Here is a 19,134-nt window from a genome sequence, read left to right on the forward strand (position 1 = left end):
CGGGGATGTTCCCAGCGGCAGAGCCGCTGGGAGGGAACAAGGATTCCCCATCGGATCTGGGTTCTAGTCCCTGTCATCTCTATGAACTTCCCGTGTGAGCACCAGTGTAGGTGAGCACGTGTGTGACACGGCACTGTTGAGGACCAAGGTTGGGGGCCTCAAGATGGTGGCATTCTGACCCATGACCGCAGCCTAGTCTCACCGAGGAGCTGGCTGCTCACTGATAGGTTGGTATTTGGAGGTGGACATCCCCAGCCTTTCCCGCTGGGGTTCCTAAGGTACATGGCTTGGGGCACCTTGAAGGCCTCCCAGTATGCGTTTGCAATCCCCTGACTCCTCAGGGGACCGGCCCATGCCAGCCATGGCCGGGGGGAATACAGAGGCAAGGCCACATGGTGGCAAGACCACCATCAAGAAACCTGAGTGTAGATCTTCAGGATGCCTATGGCCCTGTGACAGCCCTGTGAAATGTGCCCAGCGGCCCCTCGCTGGGCTATGGGAGGATGAAGTGAGAGATGAAAGGAATGGATTTGGTAAGGGTAAAATCGTGCCCCGCATGGTCTAGTATCCTGAATAAAACAGTAACACTGTTCCCCTGATTTGGGAACAAGCTGGGATTCCCGGCAGGGAGATAACTTTTCTTAGGCATCTCCTTGGTTCTTGCTGTCACAGATCCAGTGATGAAACCGCCCATGCCCCAGCCAAACCTGCCTTCCCACCAGGGCCTCAAGCATACCCAGTGCTTTTCCACACTTGCTCCTGCCCTTCCTTTGACTGCAATGTCCAACGGCCGTTCGTTGAAATAGGATCTGCTTCCAGGTCATGCCCTCCCTGAAGCTTCCCTCCGGTTCCACCCAAACTGACACGCTATCCCTCTCATTGGAACCTAGGGGGCAGGTGCATGCCCCTTCCCCAGTGCATGCTTCCAGGGGTCTGTGATGACTGCTTGACCCATGACAGGTCCTCAGTGAGTGTGAAATTGCAGGATGCTGGCCAGGCCCACCAGAGCTGTCAGTGCCCCCAGATGCTTACCTTGGGGGTGAACATGTGCAGAATGCCATCGACAGCCCCTCGCAGCAGCAGTCCCCGGACCAGGAAGCAGGCGAGCACCACGTAGGGGAAGAGGGAGCTGAAGTACATCACCTACAGAGAGGACAGGGACCTACAGTGGGGCAGAGGGCCCCCTGCGGCCAGCACCGTCTCCCTGCTCACAGCTGGGGCATCCCCCTCCCCGCTCACAGTCAGAGCACCCGAGCCTCCTCTGATGGCAGCAAAAAGAGAAGCCCTGGGACCCCTGGGCACAGGGCCAAAACCACCACACACCTGGCACTGAGCCAAGGCAGAAGCAGGAGCACAGACAAGCTGGAGTCAGCATGGCTGTGCCTGGGGCTAGCCTCCCCCTTTCGAGAGCTGGCAGGGCCGGGCCTGCAGCCTCCCCACCCCCAAGGGCCGCCAAGGGGGCGAGGAAGCCTCTCCTCTCCCCTCCTCACTTTTTCATGTCTCATGCCCGCTCTTCGATCCCTGACTCCAGTGGACCCCCTAAGGCTCTCCCCTGTCCTTAGAGTTCCTTTGATGGAAGGCATCCGGGAGGTTACAGGCATGGCTCCCAAGCCAAAACATCAGAGAAGGTCCTGCCTCTTGTGATTATACATCACCCGCTGTTTTCCAGCACGTGCATTTCTCATGCATTTCTACATCCCCCGGGCAGAGAGCTGCCCAGGAAAGAGATGCTCACAGCACATCTGCTGTGCTGAAACAATTCAAGAAGGCTGTTTGGGTGGGATGATGTTGAAGGTGTAAGCATGTATGCGTCCAGAGCTAGAGCACCTGAGTTCTGATCCTGGCTCTGCCATTTACCTACCATGGGATCCTGAGCTATTCATGTAACCTCTGTGTGCCTCTATTTGTGCATCTATGAAATGGGTGTAAGGCTTCTGAACTCAATAAGGCTGCTGTGGACCAAAAGTGTTCATATGTATGGCAGTACCTGATAAATTCGCCCAAGTGTCAGCTACTATTTTGGCCTGTGGAGAGGGAAGAGGGGTTGGCTGAGACCAAGTTACCTTCCTAGAGCTTAGCTTCCCTACTTGAGAAGCACATTATGGAACCTGGAGCCTTCCAGCTCTGGGACTGACTGGCTGTGTGACCTCAGGGGAGGGGCTTTCCCGGCTCTGGGCCTCAGTTTCCTCATCTGTAGAACGGACGGATAGAGCCATGGCTTTGGCAGTCCAGGAATACTGATATGTCACAAAGAAGAAAGGGCCCTCACTTGAAGGGGGTGTGTGGGGTTGGCTGGACTACGCCCTGAGAGAGTAGGGGAAAGCCACCCTCAGATGCCCCAGGCCTCTTCACTCACAGCAGCTGCCTGCTCCAGGCACCCTTTAGTTCACACACGGTGATCTGCCGATTTTCACCAAAACCTGCTCAGGGAATGCTCTTCTAGGCCTTTTGCTTGGGAACCTAAGGGACTAGGATCTCGACGAACATCCCTGGGTCTGTACTCCTAGCTTTCTTCCTCTTTAAAGTCTGTGGAGCAGGTCTGAGGTATATGATCCCAGAGGTGGCTGGGGGTCAAGCCCTGATTTTCCACAAGCCCTCTCCCAGCCAATCCTGGTGGACTGTTCACAGGGAACAGGGACACAGCCATGACACACCCATCGCGCCCATGGCGGTGGACCCGTGTCATCATCTTGAGCCTCCAAGAGGCCAAGCCCACTCAGCAGACCCTGCATGGCATGGCAGAACCCAGGGTCCTCAGCCCCCTGCCTGCCATGCTCTTCTGCAGCTGCCTGTGTGGGTCGGACTCCTTTCCCGACTCACCTTCCCCGAGGACTGGATGCCCTTGACGACGGCCATACCCACGATGCTCCAGGCCACCAGGAGACACAGGGTCATCTTCCAGTTGAGGCCGCCGCTCTCCGAGATGGAGTTGGAGATGTCCAGGGCCTCTCGGTACCAGAAGTAGGTAGTGGCTGAGCTCTTCTCACACTCTGCCTCCACCACTGGAACAATAACAAAGGCCCCCTCAGGCAGGACTGTGGGGTCACCTCCTGTGCCTGATCCCCACCCAGGGCGGCAGCGGGTGAGCGGCTGGCTGAGTGTGGCTAGCGGAGGGGGGTGCTGTGCTCCTTGTAGGCTAGCCAGGATCTGGCAGACCCTGAAGATTCCAGATGGGGCTCCAGATGGGGCCCAGGAGGCTTCGGGACACATGGATCGGGCTGAATTCCCACATGCCACCCCTTCCCGCTTCCATCTGTGGAGGACAGTAAGGATTAGGCAGAGCTGGCCCCAAGTTCCTCAGGAAAGGTCCTGAGCTAGGAGCCAGACCTCTGGTGTCTCATCTCAGATCCTGGTGTGAACACAGGAAAGTCACTTCTGGACCTCAGTTTACCCATTGGTGAGGTAGGATAAATCATCCAGCCTTTTATCAGACTGGCATGCAAAGTAAGGCTGTTTCCAGATAGGATGGTATTTGAGTAACACAGGACTACTAAAAACAACTAAACAAAAGCCACACTTTCCAGAGTTTTCCCTACACTCATTTCATTCAATCCCCCTAAGAACTCTATGGGACAGGCTGGCAAGGGCCATCAGAATGGACCAGAGAGGGTAGGTGTCTAATACAAGGTGACGAGTTAATGAAATCCCAAACCTGTGCCTAAGCCTCTTAGGCTCCTTCAAGCCCTTCCTGGGACGGGCTGGCTGGGGTCCCCAGGGTGGTCCTACTCATGGGGGTCCCATACTTGCCTGCCACAGTCCCATTCCTGATGACGGGACATTCGCTCCATGGCAGCGGGTACTGGAAAGACTTGAAGAAGTAGAAGATACTCCACCCGATGATCACGTTATAATACAGCCCAACAAAGAGGCAGACCTGAGGACAAGGGTCCATGGTGGGGGGAGGGGTCATGAAGGCTGCAGTCCCCACCCTCACCCCCACCCCAAGTCCACAGGCCTCCCTTGCAGGAGGAAGAGGAGGAGGAGGAAGGGGCTCTGAGGGCCTCCTCCTAATCCTCTGTTCATCTGGTATTCAGGGAATCCACAGAGGAATGCTTCAGATATTAAAGATCTCTCCTCTAAGCAATGAACTCTTAAAATGTTAATCCTTTCCAGTTTGAAATTCTTCTAAGATGCTTAAAGCATTTCCCCATCATTTCCTGATGACTCGGGGTGACAGTTGCAGAGTTACCCTTTGGGACTGTGGAGGCCTGCACAGCCTTTGTGTCCCCAAACAACGGCCCCAGACTGAACGGCTCTGGAGGCCCTGCGGATGCTTCCTACTGGTGTCTTGTGTCCTCCCTCCCCTCAGGACACCGCTCTCTCTTTGGTCCTGGCAGCAGCCTGCCCCCAGAAAGATGTCACTTCTCGTGTCTTTGAAACATGATCGCTAGTCTTGGTAGAATTCTACTTAGAAGAGGAAGGTGTCAATTCGGATTGAAGGTCTGAGCGGTTTCTCCAAAAGCCATGCTTTCACACGATCTGGCTGCTGAGAGACCCCTTCCACCTGCAGGGGCCCAGCTCTGTTATGCTGATCCTTGTCTCCCACTGTTCCTAAGCTTCACCCCTCCTGGTTGGGCCACAGGGCTCTTGTCTGAGACCTTCTCCTACTCTGTTCCTGTGCCTAGCAAATAGGCAATGAGACCTCATGCCTCAGGGTGGCCTTTCCCTGGGCCCCACGCTTGCCCAGTGCAAATACTTTTCAATCAAGGAAAGAGGAAGTGCCTCCCTCACTCGGGACTGAAGGGCTGGTAAGCAGACAGAGGTATCCCGGACAGTCCACGTGTCCACAGAGAACTCCAGCGGAGATGTCCCAGCCTTTCCTCCTTGGTAACATTTCCAAATATTATATCCTGCCCCAGGCAGCACAGCCCGCTTTCAGTGTAGGAAATGCATGGCCCTGGGACGCCAGCTGGAAGCAGTTCTCGAGAGCAGGGTCTCCCTCCCTACTTTGATCTGGCCCCAGACTCTGGTCTGCAAACCCCGTCCCCCAGAAGCGGCTCTCCCCGGCCCGCCAGCTCACGCCCAGTGCCAGCCCCCGACTCACTATGCAGCTGGAGAAGCCGATGCCCCCAAGGCGGGGACACACGTAGTGCCACACACCGATGCTGCCACGGCGGATCCTCTGGCCCACAGCCAGCTCTAAGAAGAAGAGCGGGATCCCGATGATGACCAGCAGCACGAGGTAGGGCACAAGGTATGCACCTGGGGAGGACAGGGGTGTGTCGGAGGGCATCCGGAGTAGGGCACCAGGCTGAGGGCAGACGGCCACGTCCTGCAGTCTTGCCCGCACCTCTGACCGTCCTCAAACTGCTCCAAGCCTTGTGCTCCTCCAGGAGGGGTCTGGCTCCCACATGTGACCCACCACCACACACTGCCTCCCCTGCCCCCCCTTCTTCCCCTTGACTCCCCCGATCTGAAATTCTGGGGGAGGACTGCTCACAAGGTTAGATTCAGAGACAGACAGACAGACACCGTACCATCTCTTCAGAAATTCACAGGTCAAGTCCCCGGTCGCCTCCTGATGTCCTGGGAGGACACCTGTTCACACTCACTCCTGACCCCAGAGGAGCAGCCCCAGATGGAGTGGGCTCTGCTCCCTCACCCCCCAGAGGCCCAGACCCCAGGCATGGTCTTGCCCGCCTCTGAAGCAGATGCTGATGCCACAGACCGGGCAGCTCCGGGGAGGCAGAGCCTGGAAGCTTTCCAGGAAGACAGGGTCTGACCAGCATCACCATGAATCTACAGCCAATTGGGAGGAATGAGACAGAGAAATTAACAGTTTGGAAATGCATAGCCGGGAGGATCGTCATGGAGAGACAGAATGGATCTTGATAAAGATTCCAGATGATAAATTAAGTTCACGGTCCCTGGCCTCCATGCAGACGCAGTCTCAATTCTAAGTGACAGGGCATTTAGCAGGAGAATTAAAATCGTGTCTGGACACAGACGAGTGATCTCTGCGGAGAGCTGTGCCAGCAACCTAGTCTTGTTAGCAAAGCCATCAGACGGCCCCAGTCACCAGGGCTCCGGTGGCCACCCGGCACCCCCAGACCAAGCTAGGAGTATCCAGAAGACCCCCAGCCACCTGTCTGCCACTCTGCCCCCCAAAACAGGACATGCCACATGTAGCCAATCTGCTCACGACCCTAGAGGACCAGGCATTTCCCAGGCACTAGGCGTGGCACTTGGCAACAGCCCGGGGTTTACTACAGGTCTACCCTGGGCCAGGCATGAGCAGCAGGGGGATCTGGGGGTAAAAGAAAGCATAGCCCTATCCCAGTACAGTTCACAATCTGGGAGGCAGGAGCGGCAGGTTCCTGTGAGCAATGTGAGCACATGTGCGCACACACACACACACACGCACACACGGACCAGTCCCAGAGGGCCAGCTGAGTTCCAGGCCTGCCAAGGAAGGGGTCAGAGTCCAACACAACTAATCAGCAAAGGCTTCCAGGGTGGTAACCCACCCAGCCTCACACGACAGCATCTAATTCATTTAACATACAACTATACGCGGTCACACATACACATAAGTTCCTCTTGTCACTAACAAGGAGGGCCATCCTGGCGCCCAAAGGAGAGGAGGCCTGAAGGACTCCTAGTTCTGTCTCCTGCTCTGGGGTTCAGGGAAATGCAAGAGGAGACTCGTGACATGCAGAAAAGTGAAGGGACGCGGCTCACTGGTTTTGTATTTCAGCCATATCCCCTCGGGGGCAGGGGGGCAAAATGTGCAGGGAGGTGGGTTTCGGGGTGTCCAAAGGGTAGGCTGGTGTCTTCTGTGAAGGCTTCTCTCCTCTCTCCCAAAGAACCAGGGAGAGTCTCCACATATGTGCTGTCCATAGAGCGGCTCTCAGCCAAGATTGGCCACGGGCATGCTGCCACCTGCCACTGGGGCCAGTGGCCCGAGTCGGTCGGGCCCAGGGCACGGACTTGGCGGCGGCTCTCCTCCGCACGCCACGGCCCAGTCATCCACAGTGCTCAGGGGCTGGGGTCTGGGTGAGGCTTTCTGGGTAGGCAGAGGTCCTTTTTCTTATCAACCCTTGTTGAAATCATTTGGAAATGCACCCTTTCCGCCTTTGAAAATACAATTTGGAGACGCAATGGGATTCCCTTGGCTATTTCAGTAACTTAGGGGAACTCTGAGTCCTCCCTCTCAACAGCTGGGAGCACTGCTCAGGGTGTCAGGCTCTAGGAAGCTGGGCTGTAGCAACTACGAGACCTCCTGGATCTCTGCAGTCTCCGACTTGGTCTATACTCTGGGTCTTGTTTCTGGCAAACACTGATGTTATTTCTGGGATTTGGAAGACCACCTGGGTCTCAGCCTGCTGAGATGCATACCAAGTAGGGGCTGACACAGCCCCTGGGGCTGGACCTCCTAAGCCCGAATCCTGGCTCTGCCGCTTACTAGCTGTGTGACTTTGGGCCAATTCCTTGATCTCTCTGTGCCACTTTTGGTCTTCTAAAAGAAGATGATAACATTCGGCAGAACCACATGAAACTGCTGATATGTGACCATCTTTGGCTCAGAAAAGCACGCATTCACAGGCTTCCATGCTCCCTTTTGAACGGGCCGGCGTGGGGGTATGGGGGGCTGTTGTGAGGATTATACAAGTTACTTCGTCTTAGTCAGCACTTAAAGAACAGAACGGTTGCCTCTTTGTCATAAAACTCAACAGAAAAAAAAAAGAAGCCAATTAAGAGAACCAGATCAAAGGAAACTTCAGCATCAAGTGGAGCTAAGCAGAGTTCCAGAAGGCCCACCCAGATTTAAGCCAGGTTTGCCCGGCTTCCCCGCAGCTCAAAACCACAGAGCTGCCTCTCTCCCAACCAAGAGTTTTCTCCTTCCTTTATCTGAAATGGGATCATTTGACTCCTTCCAGAAAGCGTTTGGGATGACTTACCCTAATACTCGTAGGCTATGGGAGCGTTAAAGGCAGAGATACGAAGGGATTCTAGGAATGAGACAGGTTGGAAGAGCACGAGCAGGAACGGGGAAGAGAGAGTTCAGAATCCAGAGCGCTAACAACTCTTCTGGGGGCTGTCTGCGGGGTCTAGGTCCAGGGCGATGGGCTGGTGACACCGTGAGCAAGAAAGCTTTGGCAAACTCACTGCTCTGGGAGTGTGTGTGGTGGGGAGAGGGACTCTGATTCAGTGCCCAGGGCCCAGGCAAAGGACAAGGTTAGAGGTTCCCGACTGGAGTCCCAGAGGTGACGTGTCCTCCGACGTCAGTGGATGCTTGTTGTCATCATCTCTCAGCACATAAGAAAACCACACACCCAGATTTGGGCTGATCTTGTAACCACTCTCAGTGACCTGAGTCTGGCCTCGTCACCCAGACCAAAAGCTCTAACTGGCAGTTACTGATTGATTGACTGATTGATCGACTGATTGGGGCGGGGGCGGGGAAAGACCTTTCACAGCATGGAGAGCATATGGTAAATGCTCTAGTGGAAAGATAAAAGCCTCTGGCCTCAGTTATATAGGCTCCAAGGGCCATTCTCACTTCCTGCCCTTCAACAGAGATTGGAAAGAAGGGGAAGCCTCCAGCCAGAGTTGGCCTCTGAGCCAGAGAAGGTGTGTTCTGGAGAGGAGGGAGTGTCCCTGAATGGGGCTGCATCTCTGGGAGAGGCTCCATGGCCAGAGCCCCAGGGAGCAGAGACAGAAGGAGTCAGGTGAAGTGCCTACAAAGCTGTGGCCAACCATCAGGCTGGCATGGGGCAGTCCCAGACCACGGGGACTAAGAGCCACAAGGGCTCTCTGCTGACTCAAGTCACTTTCCCAGATGTCCCAGCTTGTAAATTCATCGTCGTTAGCCTGCTAGGTTTTCCTCTTTATTTTCTGTTATTTTCCCCCTGGTTTCAAAACAAATTACTTTTAGAACAGTCCAGCCTGCCTCAGAGGGGCTGGGGATGATAATGCCCAGGGGCTGCGACCCGGATTTGACACCAGGGGCAAGATCCTCCAGGGGGATTAAAACACAAGGGGTTGTGTGAGGCCTCCTCCTCCTGGGAGGCAGCAGCAGGAGTACTCAGTTGCCAGGGCCAACCTGTCCAGCTTAGAATCCTTACTTTTTCACTAGCTGTGTGACCTTGAGCAAGTCATCTAACCTCTCTGTGCCTCAGTTTTGCAGTCCCTACCACGAGGATGATGACTCTTCCCTCACATAGAGTGTAGGGGGAATCAGTGGTTGAATTGTATGAAATTGGCATTTTGGTTGTTCCAAGACGCTCAAATACCAGCAATTTCATGCATTTTAGCCTAATATCCAATAAGTGCTGAAGCAGGGCCAGTAAGCATTTCGTTAGAATGGCCAACCGCTGCTCTTCACTATGCCTCAGATACAAGTTAGTTAAGCATTCCACACGTAAAGCCCACTGAATCCTCCCCACTGTGCCGTGAGGCAGGATGGAGTCTTACTCCCATTTTACAGATGAAGAACAGAGAGGCACAGAGAGATCAAGCAACTTGCACGGGGTCTCTGGGCTGGCCAGCTGCGTTGGGGTCTGCCCACGGGCCATCCCGGGCTGGAGAGCGTGTCCTTACTGTCACCGCTCCCAGCAGCCTCTTGCTTGCTGTTAACCATTGGCTCTTTCTGGGGAGCCTTCCTCGAGAATCCCGAGCCCCACCCTCCAAGAGCCCCAGCTCTGCACCAGCACAGGGCTGCTCCTTTCCACGCCTTGGCCTGGCCCGGCTGTGGAATGCCGTCGGGGCAAGCGGGGCCGCCTCTTACCGCCTCCATTTTTCTGGCACAGGTAGGGGAACCTCCAGATGTTGCCCAGACCCACAGAGAACCCAATCTGGGCCAGGATGTACTGCAGCTTGCTGTTCCAGGCCGGCCGGTCCTCGGCCTCCAGCTCCTCATCTGCCGCCTTCTGCTTGCCACCGGCCTCGCCCGCCACGTTCAGGATGCTTTGCTTGTAGTCCACCGGCTCCTCGAGGGCCAGCAGGTCGGCCACCGACTCCGTGACATGTTCGTTGCTGTGCTCACGCTGTGTCACCTTGCTGTTCTTCGGCATGGGTGCCGCCTGGGCCACGCAGCCCTGCTCCGCCGCACTCAGAGAAGGTGACTCTCGGCTGCCGTCAGCTCCTTCTCATCCGGGGACCTAGGGGAGCGACCGGGTGAGCAGGAGAGGATTAGCTGACTGCAGCAAGAGAGGCAGGGTGCCCACATGGGCCCCAGTCCCCCAACACTCCGGGGCACACACTCAGAGGCCGGGCAGTGATTGGCCTGGAACACTGAGCTTGCCTTCCTCCCCCTCACAGGGTGCCCACCGAGGAGCTCAGAGTCTGCAGACTCAGTTTTCCCACAGGCCTTATGTGAGCAGCACTGAAAGGTACACCTAGGGGCACCCGGGTGGCTCATCAGTTAAGAGTCTGCCTTCAGCTCGGGCCATGATCCTGGGATTCTGGGATCAAGCCCCGTGTCTGGGTTCTTGCTTAGCAGGGAACCTGCTTCTCCCTCTCCCTCTCTCAATCCCCCTGCTTGTGCTCTGTCTGCCAAGTAAATAAAATCTTAAAAAAAGAAAAAGGAAAGAAAGGTAAATCCACTAGGGGCAAAAGAAGCCAAACCATACACCAACCCTAAATAAAGGGCCCTCCATGACAGTACCCCCCCTTCCCATAACTGCATGTCCTAGAGTGTTCAAGAGGCCCCCACAGCCCTCCCCCTGCCCCAGGTGGCATAGGCTGGTGGCCAAGCCCTACCCCTCCTGAGCTCTACATAGCTCAACCACCCGGTGGGACCCAGGGAGGCTGGTATCTGCCATCTCTAGGGTCTTTCTATTCCAAATATGGTTCATGGGCCAGGAGCATCATGGGGAGCTTGTTAGAAATGCGGACTCTCAGGATCACCCCCAGACTGACTGAGTCAGTCTCTGTATTTTTACAGAACTCTCTGGTGATTCAAAGGGACATTAATGCTTGCAAAAAAAAAAAAAAGTTCGAGCTCCAACCGCAGGGACCCTGCACATCGGCCCCGGCATACCCTGCAGTCCCCAGGCAGGAGCACTGACCAGGTTCTGCTAAGCATTCTGGCACGGCCGCCCTAGAGGCGTCTGCTGAGTGCCAACAAATGCTGGGTCATCGCTCAGCGCTGACACTATCTGAGGGCCACTGCAGCCAAGAGCCAGTTCTCCATCCTTCAGTGACAGCTTTACAGCAGATAATGTCTGCACGATGCAGGCGGGGGAGGCAAAACCCTCCCCAGCTCCTACCATTCCTCATCTGTCTTTCATGCTTTTCCTTAAAGAAATAAAGCACCAAGGAAATGAGTCCTTTGAAGGATATCAACATGCTGTGTTTCAATGCACCTCCTCGTCAAGGGGAGGTTGGAGGATTTAAAATTAAACATGCATACACCCGGCCTGCCATTGCCCTGCATCTTTCGAGGGATGTAAATTACCCAGTAATTCCTTAACGAAGGGAAGGAGTTGCCTCTGGAATCCGCAGTCCCGTCTGTTCTCATCTGTGCCGTCGGAACAGCGCGGGGCAGCGGCACCACGAAACAGAAGCTTCACCCAGACTGCCTGGCCGACTGAGTAGAGACCCAGGCTTCAGGGGGACCTGACCAGCCAGATCCTGTTACATGTGTAGTGACGCTGGGAGACCCGAGGGATGGGGGCCGTCTACACCGGTCTGTGTGGTTCGCCAGCCCTCCCTGGGCCAGGCCGGGGACCACAGCAGCAGGTGACACCTCCCTGCTTTCCGCATCCAAGGGAGACCATGAGTCTTTAGTGACTACACCGCCACCGCCCCCCTTCCGTCAATCCCAGGAACAGTCAAGGTCTTGGGCTTTGAAGGGACTGAGACAGAACTTGTCTGCCTAAAAGACCTCAGAATTCACTATAAGAAATACAGCTCTCGGCTGGGACTCCTCTTCACATCCGGTCAGGCGAACATTCCACTGTGTCCCGGAGGGAGTGTGTGTTCCGTGGACCCTTCAGCCCTCAGCCTCCCCAGGCTGCCATGGGGCCCATGCCTCTTAAGGGAAGGGTGCCCTCAGAAGGCATGCAATGGGGAGGCCTGTGTTCTTGCCGGTGCTGCCAGGATGAGCCCCTCCCCCTTCCCTAGTCAGCAGGTCCCTCTCACCAGGGCAAATAGAGAAAACTTAAGGCCCATGCAAAGTCTGGCTGGCTGGCTATCCTAACTCCCCTACAGTTTAAACAAGAGTTTTAATTAAAAACTAGAACTGGGGGGACGCCTGGGTAGCTCAGTCGGTTAAGCATCTGCCTTTAACTCAGGTCTTGACCTTGGGGTCCTGGGATCAAGTCCCGAATCAGGCTTCCTACTCAGCAGGGAGCCTGCTTCTCCCTCTCCTTCTGTCTGCTGTTCCCCCTGCTTGTTCTCTCTCTCTCTCTTCACCCCCATCAAATAAATAAATAAATAAAATCTTAAAAAAAAAAATAAAAACTAGAACTGCAGAGAAGGGTTGGGGTCCCTCTGGAGATGGCAATCACTAGGGTCCCAGCTCAGAGCCTGACTGCAGGTACTGGGCCTGCAGTGGAATCTGATCAGGATGGATATGTAGTGCATTAAGTATGATTTACTGCCCATCATCCCACAACTGGAGAAAACCGAAGGGGATTCCCGCAAGTCCGCAGAATTTATCCTGCTGCTTGGCCAACTGGAGGACAAGCTTTCCCATAAATAGCCGAGAATGGCAGCTCTGGTCACCAACAAAGAAAAGGCTGCAGTTGGGGTGGGGGGTGCGAGTCTCATTAAAGCTAGGAGGACTCAAGGACAAAATCAGCACATTCTGGTAAAGCCAGGGAAGGCTGGCCACAGCAGCATCACAGAAACCATAGGAATCAGCTCAGCCAAAGCCTCTTCTTCCCAAGATGTGAGTGAGCATCCTGTATCACAGGAGGGGGGCCCAGGGGCCTCCTGGGCCATCAGGCTCACAGGACAAAAAGTGCTGGTGCAAATTTGCAAGCAGAGCCCCTGGGCTGGGCGACAATCCTGACTGGAACGTTCTGTGCCCAGAAACACGCTCAGTGACAACCGAGTCTGACACATAGAATATTAAAGCTCGAGGGGCCCTAGCAATATTCTCATTTTCTATATGAGGAAATTGAGGCCCCACAGATGAAGTGACTTGCCCAAAGCCACTGGATCAGACTCCGCATGGGGGCGGTGGGAAACAGGAAGAAGATGGAGGTGGTGAGGACGGCGGCTTTGCAATCAGCGGGCCCAAGTTGGAGAGTTCCCATTTCATTCATTCATTCTCTCCCCTGACACCCATTTACTGAGTTCCTTCTCTGTGACAGGCTCTGTTCTAGGTGCCTGGGATGCAGCAGCAAACAAAATAAGCAGTATGTCCTCCCGTGGAGTTTATATTTCTCATGGAAGGGCCAGATACTAAAGAAAGAAACGTACCATGGCCCACGGGGTACAAGATACAAAGAAATAACATGGTCGGGGGCGGTGTCGCAAGCTGGAGGGCCGCCATTTTATGGTCTGGAAAAGCATCCCTGAGGAGGGGATGTTTGAGCAGAGGCACTCAGGAAATGTGTGCCAGGTGAGCGAGCAAACAGATGAAATGGGAGCACTCAACCCCTGGCCTGTCTCCAAGCCCCTGCCTTCCACCACAGCAGCCAACTATCAGGACTTCAGTGTGCTGAGAGGGGTGGGCAGCCATTTCACCTTAACAATGCGGCTGACAGTCCTCTTGGGGGCGAAAAGGGTCTACGACGACGTGACGACAGCTCCCCCTCCAAGGGAGGGCTCCCATGGGGACTCGGTGGGCGGATACATCCAAAGTGCCCAGTCCCGGCACCAGGAAGGATCCTGCTACTGGGAAGCCTTGCATTGTTTGCCTTAATTCACTTAAAAATATGCAAGCCCTCCCTATTTCTATTTGGTCACAGAAATGCCATTGCTCCTCAGGAAAAGCCAGAGTGAGTTTGCAGAGGAAGAGGGATGAGGGTGGAGAGAAGCATTTTCCACCCACACCATCTCAGAAAGGTCCGAGCTCTGTCAGCAGGGATGGGTGCTCCCCCCCCTCTGCCGGAGGCTGCTGAGGCAGCACCCTACAAAGCCCAGCCCACCCCCCTCAGGAACCCGGGGCCACAGGGAAGCAGGTAAACGCCACGCAGCACTGGGTCTTGGGTCTAAAGATCAGCAATGTTATTACAAATATAAACGTGGCCTCATCTTAATGTTTAGCAATATTAGTAGTGGAGGGACAGCTCCTAGTTGTGCTCATTTGAAACCACTTACAAACAGTTTTTACTCAGTCTACTGGCACGGTCTGGGGAGGGGACACTGCTCAGAAGCCAGAATGCACGGGGTCAAACCCCAGCTCATGCTCTCCGGCTGCCTGGCCTGAGATCCGTTTCCTTGGCGGTCAAAGGAGGATAACGGTGCCTGCCTTCCAGTGTTGTGGGGAACGGCAGTTAGGTGGGTCTCAGAATGGCACCCAGCAAGGGCTCACAATTGTCACCTCTTCTTGACACCTCATTGGATACATGGCCAGCCCGGGGAGTGAGCAGAGGTAGTCACGCTCCAGGGCAGGACAGCACCTGGCTCACACCACGTGGCTGTCAGCACCCACGTCTGCTCGCTCCTGCGTTGCCTCCATGTTTTAAAGATGATGGGGCACCAGTGACTTGGGGCAACCCTACCTTCCTACTCCCTCCAGCTCCCTGGGAGTCCCTGGGCTTGGGAAAAGTCAGCTTTCAGACCAGGCCATGGGAATCCACCATGTACCCAGTCAACAACCCTGGGACAAGCAAGATCAGAGAAGGACCCAGAAGCGGCAGATTCCTCTCTGCCCCTGACTTTACAGGCCATGGAGCCAGCCATGATCCAGGTATCAGGAAGCCAGCTAGGTGCTGGTCCCAACCAACCACCAGCCAACTGTGCAAGCTGGCCCCATTGCCCTGACCTCTCTAGGCCTCGGTTTCCCCATGTGTAAAATGGGCTGGTCTGCACGATCTCTGAGGCCCTTTTCAGCCTTGCCTATATCCAGGGTGTGTCCCTCCTGCACATGGATGTGAGCGAGGTGTGATCTGCCTCGGGCACTTGACAGGGCAGGTCCTTCCACCTGTCTCACCCACTCTGTTGGTGGAGAGTTTGCTGGGCTGTTGCGGGGAACGCTCTGACGGCTGGCCCAGCCAAACTCGAATCATGGCCCTAGAGGAGTTGGGACGGGCCGGATGTCAGATAACAGAGTTCTGGGGTGCGCTCTGAGAGGAATGCCTCGGTTACCTAAAGCATAATGCCGGGGGGCTCGAGAACAGAAAACGCCTGGCTGACAGATCCGTCACTTAGCAACAGAGGCTAAGCTTCCAGCTCAGCAGAACACGTGAGAGAAGCAGCCTGGAGGGAGTGAACTGCGAAATCTTCTTAAAAAGGAAAAAAAAAAAAATAATAATAATAATAATGTGACGAGGAGGCAAGCAGGTAAAAATACCCCGGGGCCAGAGGGCCAATAGGTCCCCAACTACTTTTCAAGCGCGGCTCGCAGTCATCCCCTCCCAGGTGACGGGCGACCGCCCACCTGCTTCAGGGCCAGCCCTTCTGCTCCAGGCAGCCAAAGCTGGGGGCCTTCTGGAACAGAGCATCCAGTCAGCCGCCTGAACATCCGCCTCCTGGGGTCAGCGTCTCTCTTGTTCAGGAGGGTTGGACCAGGTAACTCAGGGGACGGACTCGAGGGAATCACTTATTTTCCCAGCCAGACTCCTCCCAGGGTCTGTGTGGTGGGGTCACTTTCTTTGGGAAAACAGGGAGCCAAGGTGAAGACAGACACCCCCCACCAGGGCCCCACTTCCCTGAGCCCCATGGGGCACACCTTGCTCAGCAACCCCCCCCCCAGGGTCTCCTGGGGACAGTAGTGCACATTCTTAAATGCAAACCTTTATAGTGGAGAGCTGAGAAGAGCCCCCAGGAGGGGAGGCCAGGGGAAGAACACCCAGCCGCCTCGGCCATAAAGGCAGGGTCCAACTCAAGGCTCATATGTGGTGGGCAGGAAGCCAGGTCATGGTCCTGCTCTCTGGACAACTCCACAGCTTCCTGATTTCCATGTGACAAGCAGTTGTGGCTCAAACACCTCTACTAATTACCTCAGAGCCTCTGGGCTTCAACTGAGCCCAGAACAGATCAGACTGTTATCAGAGACACAAATTGTCCTACAAATTATTTTTAATTGTTTTATCGAAACTTCTGGTAGTCACCTGGGGGCAAATTGCTCCTGACAGGCCCTGGCGGGTCTCGATGGCTGCTCTCCTTGGGTTTTCTCATCCAGCTCCATTCTTGACCTCTCCCTGCCCCCCCACCCTCCTTCCCAAGGGCACAGAGCCCTGTTAGCTTGTCTGAGCCCACCCTCACTCCCACCTCTTGTGCTCTAGTTCAGACCCTTCCTCAGTCAGATGCCTGCAGCAGGCTCACTTTCCTGTAGGCCTTCAGGGCAGCTTCCTGAAATTCCATGTCACCCACTCCCACTGCGTCCTGGAGAGAGCCCGCTGCCCTTGCCAGACACATTTGCGGCTCCTCCCCCGGGGCCCCTTCACCCCCCAGCCTCCGCTGGCACTTCTTCTCCAAAACCCCTCTGCATAAAACCTTCCCTGGTCTCTGCCTATGGAAGCTTCCAGCCTTCGAAGGTGCATCTCAAGGTCCACTGCATTGCCTCTGTGACATGTTCTGTGATGCTCTAAGTGAGAATTAACGCTCCTTTCTTTCCCCTTCTCAGCATGCAACTTGGAATACTCTTCATGCTTTTCCCATAGCTACCTGTGTGCACCCCTGATTCCTCCTCTGAACAGAAAGCTCCCTGAAGGCAGGAACCAAGGTGTACCCAGCTTTGCGTCCACCCGCCAGTGTCCCTAGCCCAGCCCAGCCTAGCCCAGCCCAGGCCTGCCACACAAGGAATGGAACAAGGTCCCTACAAATGTTTGGGCTCCCTGCCTTCCCATCCTCCAAGGGCAGCCTGCTTCCCTGTTCAAATGCTAACCACTGCCTTCACCTTGAAAGAGAGGCAGGGGGGAAATGCTAATAATGCACTTGACTGAGAGATATGTTTAAACTTGCTAGGTGTCTGCCTGTCCGACTAGGGTGACTAATCGGGTGCAGCCCTGCAGCCCATGGGGGGAGGACCCCAGGACTGGGAAGCCAGTCCTCTGTTCTGCAATCATCTGTAAAATAGGAAACAGTGCTTACCTACCAACTGCATCTGGTTACCACATGGTTAGAGAGAGAAAGCGAAAGAAAAGTTTATCGATGAGGCAAATAAACAGAATGGTAATGTCCAACTCCGTTTCAGAGATTTGTCGGGTTGGTGTTTTGGTCTCTCACCTGTATTTCAAAGAATACCATTTTTGGTTCTGCAAAACCAAACCTTCGTGTATTACTATTTTACGTGCTCAATAAATATGACATGAAGGAAGCGAATGAGTGGACTCATGAACGGGTGCATTTTGAAGTCCCCAAATTTTCCAGAGTCTGATAGAGTTTCCCAGCTCCAAAATTTTCCTATTTTCCGATGCAATATTCTGATCTCAAGAAGACATGATGTCCCCAAAGGCGCCCCAAGGAGCAATTTTTTTTTTATAAGGTTTTTATTTATTTATTTCACTCACACACACACACACACACACACACACCCAGAGGGAGAGAGAGAGAAAGCGTGAGCTGGGGGAGGGGCTTAGGTAAAGGGACAAGCAGAGTCCCCGCTGAGCAGGGAGACCTGCAGGGAGACAACTTTGGGGCTTAAACCCACAACCCTGAGGTCCCAACCTGAGCTGAAACCAAGAGCTGGGCACCCAGGCGCTCCCCCAAGCCGGCGTTTTAAAGCAAAGGTGAACTAAGAAGCCCAGCCAGCATTCACAGACATTTTTTGTCTTATAAAGGATCCACTCTTTGTGCCTCACTTTCTCCACGTCGTAGACAGGGTCCATTTTCACCTCAGAGAAATATACCCTAGAGGGGCACTGTCTTGGCCCAGAGCATTCCACAAGGCTGGTGGGACCATTCCGAACAACAGCTCAGGCAAAGGAGCCAGTAGAATCTTCCTCGGCCGGTCTCACCTTCCTGTTGCATTTGCGGAGTGTGTTCTCTGCAGCTGGTATTTTGTTTTCTTAGTCAAGAAGGAAGGGAAGCAGGAAAAGGGGCAGATGGTCCAGAGGGGGAGGAACTGGCACTGGAAGAAGTGGGCAGGGCTAGCGCAAACAAAATCTTCTGGTTCAGCTTTACCATTTCACGTGAGGGGGAAAGGCATGCCCGTGGGTGTGTAAGCAACAGCAGCCCCGTGGCCACCCCACAGATGTATTAACCTTGTGCCAGACTCTGGGTGCTAAGGGAACTTCTGAAGGCAGGGAGTGGTGTAGTGATAAACAATAACCACGACACACAGGGGACCCTTCTTGAGGGCTGGCTCTCTAGCAGCCCCTGTGTGCATCAGCCATCGTCTCCTGCCCATTACGGGATGAGGTTGGTCCCACAATTATTTCCATTCTACAGATGAAGAAGTAGAGGTTTGAAGGGATTGGTTACCTAATTTCACTGAACTTAAGACCCTTTGATTCTGGCACTCTCTTGAACTTACCAGGGAGGGTCAATGGAAGTTTTCCACCCAATCACCACCCCTACCCAATCAATAGCCATTTTGAGATACAACTGATTGTGCATGGTGTCCTGAATTGACGAGGTGACAACGTACAGAAAAACGCATCTTGGACCTGATGAGGTAAGGCAATGGGTTCCTAGACACAGCTCAAAATCTGGGGGCCCTGGGTCCACACCAGCGTAGTCTGACTCTGGGGTCTGGCTCTATACCTCAACACAAGCCCAGAAAGATGGGCTTCCGAGCAAGGGCACCCTGGTTGAAGTCCTGCTCTCCTTACTAGCTATGAGTCTTCAGGAAACTGCATAACCTTTGTAGTCTTGGCTTCTAGATCTGAAAAGATGGAGAAGACGGCCCCAATCTCACAGAGGCATCAGGAGGATAAAAAGATAACACAGGCACCAGCCGCCCCTTCATGTCTGGGGAGACGCGGGGGAGATGGGCTTGACCCAAGTCTAGAGGCAAGCTGCCCATGGTCTGGCAAAGCAGAGTGTGACAAGCATGTGGGTCCCTGATGATGGGGGGGGGCGCTGCTGGGAGACACAGGTGCTGGCGCTCCAACTGATGTGCTGCTTTCT

At 54.6% G+C, this 19,134-nt stretch overlaps 1 protein-coding gene across 1 annotated transcript in view; it reads right to left on the reverse strand.

The window, feature by feature from the left end:
* SLC6A17 (solute carrier family 6 member 17) overlaps positions 1–19,134 on the reverse strand; it is a 49,330-nt gene that overhangs the window by 22,739 nt on the left and 7,457 nt on the right. The window contains exons 2-6 of the mRNA XM_004769728.3: positions 9,731–10,103; positions 5,045–5,202; positions 3,748–3,874; positions 2,821–3,002; positions 1,033–1,143 (exon numbers count right to left, since the gene is read on the reverse strand). Of these exons, the coding sequence (XP_004769785.1) occupies positions 1,033–1,143; positions 2,821–3,002; positions 3,748–3,874; positions 5,045–5,202; positions 9,731–10,016 (864 nt within the window). The 5' untranslated portion in view covers positions 10,017–10,103. The remainder of the gene's footprint in view (positions 1–1,032; positions 1,144–2,820; positions 3,003–3,747; positions 3,875–5,044; positions 5,203–9,730; positions 10,104–19,134) is intronic.

The sequence above is a fragment of the Mustela putorius genome, unplaced genomic scaffold (assembly GCF_011764305.1).
Source record: "Mustela putorius furo isolate JIRA1106 unplaced genomic scaffold, ASM1176430v1.1 tig00000585_pilon_pilon_pilon, whole genome shotgun sequence".
NCBI classification, from domain to species: Eukaryota; Metazoa; Chordata; class Mammalia; order Carnivora; family Mustelidae; genus Mustela; species Mustela putorius.